This window comes from Lepisosteus platostomus, chromosome 3 (genome assembly GCF_059453375.1).
Source record: "Lepisosteus platostomus isolate fLepPlt1 chromosome 3, fLepPlt1.hap1, whole genome shotgun sequence".
Lineage (NCBI taxonomy): Eukaryota > Metazoa > Chordata > Actinopteri > Semionotiformes > Lepisosteidae > Lepisosteus > Lepisosteus platostomus.
The window spans coordinates 21,702,735-21,717,135 of NC_142613.1; the positions used below are offsets into that span (position 1 = coordinate 21,702,735).

General features: G+C 34.9%; 1 protein-coding gene across 1 annotated transcript in view; it reads right to left on the reverse strand.

Annotated features, from left to right (window-relative positions):
- Nucleotides 1-14,401, reverse strand: part of LOC148674632 (exostosin-1-like) — a 416,854-nt gene that overhangs the window by 47,107 nt on the left and 355,346 nt on the right. The window contains exons 7-8 of the mRNA XM_088624945.1: nt 12,678-12,796; nt 8,885-8,980 (exon numbers count right to left, since the gene is read on the reverse strand). Of these exons, the coding sequence (XP_088481071.1) occupies nt 8,885-8,980; nt 12,678-12,796 (215 nt within the window). The remainder of the gene's footprint in view (nt 1-8,884; nt 8,981-12,677; nt 12,797-14,401) is intronic.

Genomic DNA, 14,401 nt, shown 5'->3' on the forward strand with positions numbered 1-14,401 from the left:
TGAATTATGGGATTTTGTAATGTAATCATTTGTTTTTTTCTCTGCAAATTACACCACATTGAAATGAGTTTCTAGGTGGCAGCAGACAGTACACAACCAGTCAATACAGAATCACATAAATCACAGTGCTTATTGGCAAGTCATGCTGTAAACTATTTGGTTAGGATTTTTTCAAGTGCTGAAAAATTGGTCTTTGATCTCATGTGATTTGGCAACCTATTCCAGTTATAATGTGTTTTAAAGTGAAAGCAATTATTACCATCTTCCCTATAAAACCCCCAAAACATAAGAGAAAACTTGTTTAATAATCTTGTATTTACTCTAGTATTTACAACAAAGTAAGGAGCTAAGGATCTGTGCCTGTGGCTGGAAGGTTGCTGGTTCAAATCTCGCAGCCTTCTCTGTTGGGCCCCAGGGCCCTTAACCCCAACTGCTCCAGGGGCACTGTACAATGGCTGACCCTGTGCTCTGACCCTAAGCTTCTCTCTGTCTGTGTGTCTCATGGAGAGCAAGCTGGGCTATGTGAAAAAGACAAATTCCTAATGCAAGAAATTGTATATGGCTAATAAAGTGATCTTACCTTAAATACTGTATTGTATGTCCTGATTGTTAAATTGGAATCTTAAAGCCTTCTAATAATATGTTTAATATCTACATAATCTGGAACATGTGTTAATAGTTGTGCAGTTGTTCAGAAAAATAAATCATGAATGTGACTTATAGAATGTGCTGTCTATCATTAGCTTTCTTTAACAATCATTAGCTTTCTTAACAAGTTTTTCTTTTTTTTTCCATTGGCATCAATTTAAATTCCAGGGCACATCAAAACATTCACTATGTTCAACAGAAGCCAAACAACCAATCACAAATTTGTCAATGAAGGAATATGTCATCATCTCTGAGATAAAAGGAAAAGTTTAGCTTATTAACTTATTCTACACTAGTCTTTCATTACAGAACCACTCTACTTGTTAAAATTAAGACTAGAGAGAGGTAAAACATTATCAAACATACATACACACATTGACCATTTGAGGTGCATTAAGAAGGTAGAAGAGAAATGTAAAGGGTCAAATACTGTTTAGTTCAGCTACCATACTGTGCATACCGTTAATCAAGAATGGCTTTTGCTAGCTACATTAAAACATGATAATTAAAGCAGTTTTATTACTAAATCATTTAATTCACATTAAACATATTAAACATTTAAAATTAAAGTTCCATAAGGCAAACGCCTAAGACAGATGTGGTACTTTTGGTTTTGTATGAATACAGAACATTAGTCCAAATGAAGTCAAATACAGAAAGAAAATAAGTTCATTTAAAAATTAATGTGAAGATTTTGAGTAATGAATTAATTAAAAATCTGTTTATCAGGTTCTAATCTAAATATGTTTCTTAGAATATTTATGTTGTCGTTTAATGAATAGTTATTAAAAAACACAAACACATTAGACAGTATGCACATTTAATTGCTATTTACAGTAAATGCAAGGTTTATTTAACTCACTCACTGACTGTTTTAAGATATGATAGTTTCAAATCACCTGTTTTACTGCATGTCTGGCTGCAGACACAAAGTATAAAGAAGAGTTTTAATGTCTCTCGGTATACAAACAAAAAGTTTAACTTTTGTTTACTGCACAAAGGTTCAGTTGGAATGAAAACTAGATGACACAAAAGAAATATTCCAGGACCAGGATAAGCAAATAATACTGTTTTACTTGTGAAGGACACTCTCTTTTTATATCTCTTGTCAACTTTCTACACTTTGCCTGACACGAGCAGTTTTATAATGACAAAAAAGAGAGGATAGTTCTCAAGTTACTGTACATCTTATAGTTTTTGTGTCAGGAGTTTTAGACTAGCAAGTGTACACTGGTTATTGTTGCAACTTGCTTTGCTGTAGACGGTTGCTTTTTCCCCAAGTCTAACAACCATTTTCCCTTGGAGTCCCCATTTTCTTTTGGCTTGCCTCCAGGTCAGTTTGCCTGGAAGACAGCACGACTCGTATGAGACCTACTGATCATGGCCCCTTCTGGCCTACATAAATAATACATTACTAAAGGCACACTCAGGGTCACTGACAAACAAGCACCTGGGGAGCCCATGAAATCTGAAATCCGGTTGCTTTATGACAACCATCCTACAAAGTGCTGTTTTACTGATATTTATACAGTACAATGTTCATACAACATAATGTATTCTTTACATTCTGTCAGCTATTCTGTCAGTTTTCTCTTTTCGTAGGGGCATAATGTAACACTTTAATTTACATTTCTTGGTTTATATTTGGTTATGTGTTTTTCATTTAATTGAAAAAAAGAGCCTGTATGCCTGGAAAAAAAAACATTTGTGTATATAAAGAGATGAAAGGATGTATGATGAAATGATACAGCATATCCCCCTACTCAACACCCTCTATTCTAATCCAATGGATCTTCCTTTCAGCACTAACCCCCTCACAGTTCCAAATGAAAATCATCCTCAGCTGTTTCTAACATAACATAGATATAAAAAGGGAGTCAGATCAGCAGATCGAGTCACACTTCTGCACATTCTGAAAATAACCTGGTAGAGTCTAACACACTGTACCAAAGTGATGCAACCCGTTCATATCTGTGATATGAAAGACTGATCGTTCACTCCAGAATTACAAGGAGAAGTGTTAACAGTCAGAGTGAAAATACATGGTAATCATCACATTCTTATTCTCAGTTACATGTACGTTTAATAGTTCACGGCAGTAAATGCATATTTACTGTACGTAAATATGCATTTACTGCCGTGAACTATTAAACGTGTTTGGAATGTTACAGTAGTCCAACTCTCGAGAATTATAACATGAAAAAAGATGTTTTATGCTCAAAGATCCATTGGCCAAATGTTCCTTGAGGAGTTCAAATTTCCTGCTGAGAAGAAAGAGCTAGGATAGGCCATGGTCTGACTTGGCAGCTCCTTGCTATGTACTGTGAAAGTCACAACTGTGGATAACTTTTTCCATTGTTGAGCTCTACAAGGAAGTTAGAATTTCACTGAAAGGTTCGGTTCATCCCAGTTTTAGCTTCTTACTGAATATACTAGCATATTCAGGATACTGACAAAATAAGAGTCCAACTCTCTTATTTCATTGATCAAGCGAAAATGACAGAGGGTTTGTGAGCACAACATTTCTTCTGTTTCAGAAAGAACATTTTGGGCAGAGTTGTTCTTTACTGACTAACTCTCTTGGCCTGGAGAAAAGTCCTGACCAAGTCAGCTTGCAGTCACATGGGTGGAAAAGTCACTGTCAGTTCAGCTGGAGAGAGATGAAGAGCCAATGAGTTACCAATAAAAAATAATTCGGTTCTAGATTTTAAGGTGCAACATTACAGTTGGTGATTGGCATAGGTTGTTATCAGGATGTTATAATCCTAAATCCTGGTACCCACCCTGCATGTCCATCATTGGTGGATGTCCTTTGGGTGATGGGCAATGACCCAGGAGACCATCTACACCATATATCCCTAGTGTGTTTTAGGATGTTTTAGGAATGACCTGGTTTGTGGACATCTTAGAAGCTCTAATGGGGCTCTTCTTTGTTGCATTGTCTGCAAAGAAGCCCAAGCTGCTTTGTAAAGGCAATAGAAAGATTTATAATAATCTTTAATCACACTTTATGTAACTGTAACAATATGCCTTGCCAATACAGTGTTACTAGCACATTGTAAAGTTTAACCATAACTTTCATTGATTTATGAAAATGTATTATTTGCTACAACATTCACCCAAGCATTTTGTTTGCTTTTTTATTGCTTCCCCAAATTGTCATTCTGTGAACATGGAAGAATCTACTTAAAAACAAGGAGACTTTAATGTGTAGCTTCCTGCAACTGTGAATCACCCATGTGATACTGTATGTGTAGTTTAAGTTTCTACTATGGGGTTCAGTCTTTGGCCCTATTTTATTGTTTGTTAGATTATTCTGTTGGTAGACAATAGTTGGTGGAATTTCTTTTGGTACAGCAGAGAACAGAGATGAGACATACATACATACAACATACTGTACAACAAAACAGAAATTGTACTGTTCGGCAGCAAATCTCAGCTGGATTAACTTTAGGGTTTCACAGTAATGATAAATTGTTTCATTTTCATTTTTACCAAGGTGTACATCAATTTGTAAAAAACCTGTATGCTCTTGTTTTTTTCTTTTTCTTCATTTATATTACCTATATTTTAATTTGCTTGTCTTTTTCTTTATTCATGATGTACAAGGTCCTTGGGTTTGGAAAGGTGCTTTATAAATAAAAGTGATTATTATCATTATTAGTGGTAATAGTAGTATTGATCACTTTGCTCTTATCGATGTTTAATTGTATGTGCCATGTGTCTGTCTCATCTATTTTATCTAAGCTATTTTAGAGTTAGCCACTCCCTCTGTTTTTGATCATCTGCACATTTAACCAGTTTGCTAATCATACAGGTATCTAAATCTTTGATCTACTGTAGATCAGGAAAAGCAACTGGCCCAAAATGCATCTCTTCTGTATACCACTGTTTAAAAAATGAAAATACAGACTAAAGCAAAATTTAAATAAAATTATTTTTTTAAAGATTGTTTCAGCACAATATCACATTAAAAGAAATAATGTTCAATTATTTTTTGAACGGTAACATTAAGGATAGAGGTGAAACAGGTGGTAGTTTTAAAAGTACCATGTAAGAGGGCCTTTGATTTAATATATCATTCTAAAGATGGCACTTCCTACAGCATGCTGACATATGCTACTCTTCATGGATAACTTTATCCATCAGCAACATTTTTTTCCATAGATGTCTCATTAGGTGAAGTCTGGCTTAGTTTATGAAATCTTCAGTAATCAGGTACAGTTACTAGTTTTTACATCTTCTATCAAAATGTCAGCTCTGCAGGCAAATTTACTCTAAAGTTACTTTTCAGGGTAATGTTAACAGTTAAAGGGAAAACCACATTTAATTACATTTCATGATTTTGTTTTTTGAATAAAAAGCTTAGTACAGATCCTAGATCTCAGCCCTTTAGTTACTGTTTATATTTAACAGCATTTTACAACTATTTCTTTATGTAATACAGTAGATTCAATTAAATTAGGAATTTAAAAGCCATTCATTCCATGTGTTGTTTGTATTGTTTTTATGATACTTTATAACAGCAGTTGACTGACATTAAATAACGTTTTTAAATCATTCTTTTCTTGCCTTGCCAACAAAAGGGCCAATGTTCACTTTTAAGTTTCTTAATGAAGAATTGCTTCACTATCTTACATTTTTCATCATATTTCTCACTGCTATGCCAAGCAGGTGTAATATATAAAGATATATTATGTGATGGTGTAGCATGGAAAGTTAAGTCTCCCAGTGGAGCAGCTACTGCTGTACCTTGAGCCAAGTACTTTACTCTAGTACACCCAGCTGTATACAGTAAGTGAGGACCAGTATTGCTGGGGACAATCCCTGTAATGAACTGGCATCCAATCCAGGAGGAGAAACTTACATTCTCTCTCATCCTCTTAATGTGGCACTCAAAAGAAAATGTGAGTATGTAATGGAAGAGAAGTCTATGGATAAACTGACACAAATTTATACAAAAAAATGATGCATGTAACTCAGTTTAGGGGCAATATACAGTATTCTCCTTGATTCCTTAACTACACTTTATACTCCTGTAAGATATACTGTACAGTATAACTTGAACCTAATGCACCAACATACCCTGTACAGAAAAGGTGAGTGGGGAGGGGGAAAATGTAATTGGGAATAAGAATGAGCGTACACCCTTTCATGTTATACTTGTGGAAATCAATCCACACACATCTGGATGGCTAGGCCCACCACCATGTAGATTTAAAGAAGCATTATGAGACATTTCTGAAGTTTCTGAGTGCTAGTTCAAACGATTTTACATTTGGGAAACCTAATGAGTTTGGAATCGAAGGTTCTAACCTGTGGGTAACACATTTTAAATGCATTTATTGGAATCCTGTAAAGCTTGAGTGGAAAAAATAATCAACAATCAATCAGGACCAGAGAGAAATTTGGGCTGATCGTCAGGTTGTCAAAATCTTGGATGAGGGCCGATTCTAGTTGACATCAAAAGTAATCCATAATGTGGGGCATGGGGTGAGTTAATTAGCCTTCACATGAAAAAGAATGAAAGCTAAAGGATGGGGAGCCCAGATTGCTGTATTTTTTCCATTATGTTACTGGCCTTAGGATGGAAACAGAGAGAAAATCAATAATATTATACCCAGGATTTTAATAGAATGCTTCTAGTGACCTCTAGCTAGGCTGATTAGAGTTTTCACTGCACTCTTTGTTTTCAAATAGTGAAAAAAGATACTTTATAAGAATAAAGGCCCATATTAATCAAAGGTTTTTACCGTAGGGTGAAATTTCCTTCCCTTTTACACATAGTGCAAGTAAAGCTATGAAACTAGCTAAAGCCTAATTAAATTAACATTGCTTTTGCTTTTCACTGCTGTAGTAAAATGGACAGCTTTTTTTCTTTTCTAGAAACAATGCAAAAATCACACCAGAATATCAAACAATAACAGGCCAAACTTATATAAATAATTGATGAAAGAATAAAGATGGAAGAAAACTGTTCTGACTCTTCTCTGTAGTTAGAGTACACAGTATATAATAAAATAAAAAGCAGTAAATCATATTTGCAGATTCAGATGTACAGTAGAACTATAACTGTAAATGACAAAGGAGAACTGATTTACTCTTCTGAGAGGTTATGTGTTTTCTTTGTTTTAGCCAGGATTTGCAAATTAAGATTTTCTTCACAGACATCTGTCTGCATTCATCTACACAATCTCCTGGCTACAGAAACACTTAAAATATCTTTCTATACATATGGTCTAATATGTCATGCATAACAAGAAACATTTGAAGAAAACCACTAAGTATAGTTAAATAACAAAGTGTTGATTCTAATGTCAGCCTCCACACAGTTGTACTGTCATTTCAGGCAAATAAAAACACCACATTTTGAGCAAATACACTATGAAAAAAACCAACTTAAAACCTTATTTATGTCAGAAGACAAGGAAAAGAAAATAAATGATCAATAAAATCAGACTTGAGCATTCTAACTGCTAGAATTACATATTTAAAAGCAAATTAACAAAAGCCTTGCACTGCAGGTTTTCCAAAAACTGATTGTCTTTAATGCACCGTATGAACTCAAAACACTCACGTTGCTGTTTCTATACCACAGTAAATTACAAGTGGCATAGTGTTTAAAGCAACAGGCAAGAATGGCTGACTTGTTAAACTCAAAAGGCAAGCAGCTGAACACCCAGAGATATTTTAATGTAGAAGGTGGTTGTGATTATGGTGATACATATTATAATGTTGCTGAATTTACACTGAGACAAATTGTGAAGTAATTAGAACTGCTGCTGTTAGTTTTAAAATTAAAAAAAGAAAAGTGAGTCTGACATGAATATTTATGATGTCTCAATAGAAAGGAAAGGAAGCAAGATTCAACTACATAAGCTGTGAGAAATGTTGTCTCTGCCTAGGAACTGCATGCAGAACCAAGGGAGTGTGCCCTTGCTGGGCCACCATACAAAGGACACTTCACTACTGGTGGGACTGTGTGGTCTCAGAGCTGAATATGAAGCCAAAAATGTCCAAAGTTTCTTTTTTCTCCAGCACACATCAGGCCATGAAGTTATTTAGAGCTGCTGGCATGCACTGCATTCTATATTTCAAGCTAGCTTGTAGAATTCTAATGAAGAATTTATTCGAGTGGGTAATGTAAGATACATTGTCCAGTTCCTAAGATCAAAGAGAATAATTAATGCTAACCAATAGTCATATTTTCCCTAGACTGTTATTATTGCCAAATGTCCAAGAACAATAAGCTCCAAGTGTCTATATTCATTTTATTTGTATTTGTATTCCAGGTCTGACTTCTGAGATGAAGCAAACATGTGGACTGCCTTTTACAGAATGCCTTCAGCTACGTTCCTTCTCAGATGCAAAATGTTTTTTCCAGACAGGTTGTCATGGACACCACAAACTCAGAGTTAAAAGGGAGCCAGTGTATTGCATGATGGAAGGTAACAAAAACAGAAGATAAAAGCTTTTAAATGTAAGAAAGTGAAAAATATTTTTAACAACAGGCATACTCCTTTTTTATGATTGCTCTGATTATAAGATAGAAAATAATTGAAGATTTAGACCATAACCCTTTAGGAACCTCATTCTGAAAAGAAATAGTAAGAGTCTACAAAAGATGAGTGCAAACCTCCTGTTTAAACCTGTGTAATAACTGTAAGATCATTTTGAACTCACAAAGATGAGTACTCCTAATATAGTGTGCAATGAGAATAATTAGCACAGCTAACTACTGTACATACTGTATGCCTAAATATAAAGTACAAAGGATAGGGAAAAAAATCAGACCATATTATTATTATTATTAACATCCTTTACCTTGTGCAAGGTTTTTACTTGTGCGTATGTATTTTGGGGGTTTGTGAGTATGCCTTTCTTATCTTTGGATAGTTGTTATAGAACCTTTTGGGAATTAGACTTCAAGTGTGAATGCCAATTTTTCATGTGTAACTCAAACATACCCAAGAAAGCCAACTCAAATGGACAAAATAATTGTACCTACACATCAATATGGACTTTTTTCACATTTTCTTGTACACTTATTGTTTGCATTGTATTGCAGTTTGTACTAAGGTTTTCTACCAAAAAGCATGTTACCACAATGTTTCTCAGAATATGGTTAGGTGTAATAAAGTTAAAGTGATAAACACTTAATAGTTTCAGAACTGATCAGCCTTAAAACAAAACATTTATGTTTTATCTGGGATCTCAGTTGAACCATAACTCATACCTTTTTCTCTCCCTCGATGACTGTGATAGGCACTGCGGTGGAGGGCCACTTGTTCTTGAGAGGTAAAGGTCTGTCACAGTTCCACAACACTATTATCTAGAAGCAAAATAACATTACCCTCAATGAAAAATTGGAAACATTAAAACAATAATACTTTTGTTTTTCATTATATCATTCAGGTCAACATAAGCCCAGCAATACACAAAAATGGGCATCGGAAATGTGGCTAAATTGGTGCAACTACATATGTATAAATGATGAGATTTTGAAATAAGAGAAGGATGTGATGAGGTGAATATACTAAGAGCTCCTAATTGTGTGCCTTTATTGGTGGAACTGTAAACTGAATTCTCTTTTAGCTATCAAGAAAACAAGCCAAAGTGATCTCATGCCCCAGATACAAACCACCACCAACTCAGGCACACATCTCATCCAACTGAGACACACAGCCAAAATGAATGTCAGTCTTGGTATGCCAATTAAATAGTCCCTTGAGATGGAGAACTTGAACTTCAGAAAACAGGGGGAGCAGCATGGAAGTGAGTGTGCAGCACTGAGTGAGTGTGGGAAAATGAACCATTACAAATACAGCACCTTTAGATTCTGCAGAAGTCCAAGTAACTAAAAGGTACCAATCCACACTGTGTCGGTGCACTATGCAGTAACAGAGCAAATTTCTTCTGGAAATGCTGTCTCAGGTACACCTATAATAACCAGATTCATATGGAGAAGCAAATGTCAAACTTAGAATGCCAAAAGAGTGGTCTCCTGATACTGGAGATTTAAAAGCTCTAGAGAAACCAGGGGCAGTGATTTCACTGTAACAAGCTCATTATGCATTGTGGTACACTCTTCATTATGCAGCAATCTTATACCACCTAGTAATACACTTGGTGAGGAAAACTACATTTGTGACAATACAACTTTAGAATATTGAAGAAACCTGTCCAGTGAATATCCTGGGAGAAAAAATAAGGAAGACGTGGTAAATGTGGAAGATTTTGACAGGCATGGATCTGTAATAATCCCTTTAAGATCTACAGAGGTGACCCAGGTTTGCACACTCTTCTGCAATTGCAATGCAAAATGTTTTAGTCTATGCTTATAGTAGAACTGATGAAATATACAGTAGATATGTACTTAGTATGAAAAATCCTTTTCGGCATCAGCAGTTTCAATTATGTCAAGAATGACACTGTAGAAAATCTAATTTTGAAACCAGTTTGAAGTGGTGCAGAAGAAAATACATGAGAAAAGGAGAAACAAGTTATTCATTCCTTTTTCTTATTGTCTTTGTTGGACTTCTTAAAAAATAATTTATTGTTCAATAAATAAAACTAGGCTGGAGTGCAATAAAAAATGTTTTAACAATTTTCAAATGTTATTGCAGTTTATTTTAACACTTTACAAATAAATATTGCATTTTAGGTTCACATTTGGATATTGTACATAGTGTACTTAGCTATATCATTAGATTTAACTTTTTTCAGTGGTTACTGTATATCCCATCTTAAAGTACTATCGTGTGAGATTGGCCTCTTCACTTACAGGAGAAGAAGCATGAGGCTTATTATCTTCATCATTGTACAGATGAAAATACTGTATACAGCTCACTGAGCAGCCACAAGAAACTTATAAGAAATTACCTGACACTTTCTAATTATTGTCTTCATTTGCTGTTCCTTGCATACAAATGGCTGTATGGTAGAAGAAGAAAGCAACTTTGGAAAATACTGTACAAGGATATTTCAATAAGTAATTCATCTCGACATGTGGACGATGGGCTATAAATTTGTTCTTGTTACAACATGTTGAGGCAGTTGGGCAGTTGACATAAATTAACAGCTCTGTCAGTTGCGAGCTCTTGAGTGACACCATGTTTTTCATTATTGGAATAGTACTGTACATGTTAAATGAATGATTAAATTAGTACATCCATAAAAGATCCATTAAATGTTGGACAATTCATCACATAAAATCTGTCTGCCTTATAAAAGCTAATTTATACAAGAATATTATCCAGCCATTTCTTGGAAGAATCCAGGGTGTCATCTTCAACAACATGACTAAGTGCTTGTTTCATACTCCCACAACCCACTGTGTAATGAATTGCCTCCTGTTCTCAGTTTAAATGCACTGTGCTGGGTTTTCCACTTGTGCTGGCTGGTTAATGTTTCACTGCAGATTTTAAAGAAGCCTGCGGGATTGACTTTATCAATGTCTTTGAGGATTTTGAATATTTGTAAGATGTCCCATTGTAGTGTTCTCTGTTCAATATACAGTACAGTACAAAACCGTTCTTTTAGCCTATCAGTGTAGGAAATTCATTTCAACTCAGTATTGTATTTGGTTGCTCTTTTCTGGACTGATTCCAGAAAGCATTGTACGTAGAGCATTGTGCAATTGTAACATAACTATCCTTGATTTACATTCCTGAATATGCCTTTAACAGTACATACATTATTATACTGTACTACATTTGTACTATATATACTGAAGTACAGTATATGTTTCAGCCTTTACATAAACACCTAAATCTTTCTCATCTTTAATAAATTCCGGCTCACTATCTCTTAGAATCTAATATAGTTCTAATTGCCTTTATTAGAACGCATAAAGAACTAACTTCTTAATATATGCAACGTTTCCATAAACTGGCATGTATTAGTAAGACTAAGTGGTATAGAATTTCTTGGTTTTGTCATATTTTATATGGATGAGTACTACATTACATGTTGTACATTAGCAATTCTTCAGTCAGTGAGTATAACACGTGTCTTGACAGACTGCTGAAAGAGTTGTGTTAGTGGCCTTTGAATAGCATCTCTTTCCTTGAATATAATTGGTAGTACACCATAAGGTTATGGAGCTTTTAGAAGTGGCAATACATTTTAATACAGCACATACGCTATTAATATGGAATTCTATCGTTCCTCAGCTTGAGGCACGGTATCTGTTCCTTTCTTGGTAAACACCTACAGTAAGTGAAATATTAATTTAATACATTTCATTTATATTTTTACATGTCTTTTTTAGCTTGCGTTTTCAGTTCATTGTACTCTCTTTCTTTCAACTGTAACTTATTTTTAGTACTTTTTTCTTGCCTATTATATATACTGTTTATATAGTAACATTTTTAAAAATTAATTTGTTTAATGTTGTGGGTCACAACTTTCCTGACTTTGATTTTTTTTCTGATGGGATATACTGTATCTGTTTTGTGCTCTTTAAGCTTTTGCCACCCACTTTGTACTAATTTATATGCTGTCCCATTTTTTCATCTTCATCTTATTCATTCACAGTCTATCTTCCTGAAATTGTAAATCTTTGTTTAGGACTTGTGGAGTTCCAAAGTATTTTTTCAAGGCATACCATATTGTGGCTGCAAATGCTCTAGTGTTGGTTTACTTAATGGTAAATGGTTACTTAATGGTTCTCTTCAATGTATTTAATGTTTCATAATAACTGATCCAGTGGTACAGATGCAGGCAACATGTGATGTACAGTAGCCTCATACTGTAGTTCTTGGGTCTTGGTTCAATTACTGTGTTGGGCACATTATGAGTGAACTTTGCATGATTCCTCCATGTCCACACGTTTTGATGGAAATGGAATGCAATGACGTGAAATCTGTCCATGCTTCATGCCAAAATCCCTATAAAAATTAAATAAACTTAATTCCAATGAAAATAAATCGCTGTGTTGCTGAAGGTGTTCATCCAGTGTCTGGTACAGGGATCTTTATTTTCACACATATTTACCAATTATGCCATCATATACTGTACCACCTTACCTGAGCGCAGTATTTGGATTTGGCAACAGCAATGATCAGTTTGACAATAGGCTGTGACTGTGACTGAAGAGGGGTTACAGCCTGGATTACAGCTGTGAACTCTTGGGATGGACTTTTACCTGAAACATACAAATACAGGTATTTACATAATGAATATTCACTTTTACAATCATTTTACCAGAATAATTCAACCACACTTAACCCTTAAACTCTTCTGTAAACTCTTAAGTGTTCATTCGTGAAAAGAAAAAAAAAAACCTTTGTCAAATAAAACTAGTATGTCAGTTAAATACTGTACAGTATATCATACTAAACTGAAAGAAAACAGTCTAAACATTCAAATTATCATGAAATCCTAAATAGACTTTGAAAACTAGAGTATAAACTCTTCTGAGACACCATATTCCCATTCAGGAATCTTCAAATGACTGTTTACTCTTCAGTACCAGAAGTGACTTTTCAAGTTTATTTTTCCATAAACATTAGTTTCTCACTTTGTATTTCATATTCAAAACCTTACAGCTACAGTATATGCATTTTATTAAAAAAAGAACATTAAGATAATTATGAATACAATTTATGAATTGAGCACTGACATACAGAAGGTACTGCAGACAGCTTTATAGAGGTATATATGTTACAATTTGCAACAGCTGTGCAGTATTTTGTTTTTATTACAGAGATTGACCTCTGGGAAGACTAATGAAAATGTTTGTGAATTGCCACCTAAAGCTAAGTTGAGCTAAGCAAATACAATGGATTTAATGACAAACTTTGGCTTTTTGGAATTTTTCACTAAATGTGGCCAGTTGCTATAAGACACAAATGTAAAGAAGAAAGTTTGTCTCCAAAGAAAAGAAAAGTGTGACGATAAAGTTGAAGCATTCGTCATGCAGAGATACAATAACTGATTTAACTTTTTAACTGCAGTTTGACAAATTAAACTTCAACTCAAATATGTATACTGTACTAAGCATTAAAAGACACATCCCTTACAAATGAAAATGGCTTTTTTTATAGTAGCCACACTAACATTTTATTAAACATATATGACATAGGTAAATCCATAATGCTTATTCACACTTGTCAACAACAAGGTCAATCAGCAGATGGTCAACTGTGAAATGCACAAGCTAGCAGTGTGTGTGTATCAGTGGTGGAAGCAATAAAAACTGTACATCCATGATACACCAGTTTGCAGATGATATCTTGTGGGATTCGATCCCATTCCTCTTATAGAACCTGGACAAGAATGTACCTGTTCACTGGTCTCTGAGCCCTGCATCCCACAAATCACCCCAGACCACTCCATGGATATTCAATGGGGATCAAATCTGGCAAGTTGGGTGCCAATGGCATAGATGTCACATTATCATTTTGCAAAGAAGTCATTGTTACGTGAGCAGGACATGCCGGACGTGCAGGATGTGTTCTTCTAGATTGTTGTCACATCCGCAGGAGCCCTCAGAAAGACAGCAAGTGATGTCCATAGATTTGAAAAATGAAGAACCATGTTACATCAGGTTGCCATCAATCTCTACAAATGGAATTCTGTAGTGACAGCTCAGGCTGTCACAATTTGATGGCTCTAACATCTTGAACAGTTAGAGGTTGCTGGCTGTGAACTGTCGCCAGGTAGAAAAAGTTAGTCCAGTCTCTACCATACCAATGGCACAAAGGTGTTTTCTCTTGATAATTTCCATTCTGAGTTTTTCTTTCTAGAC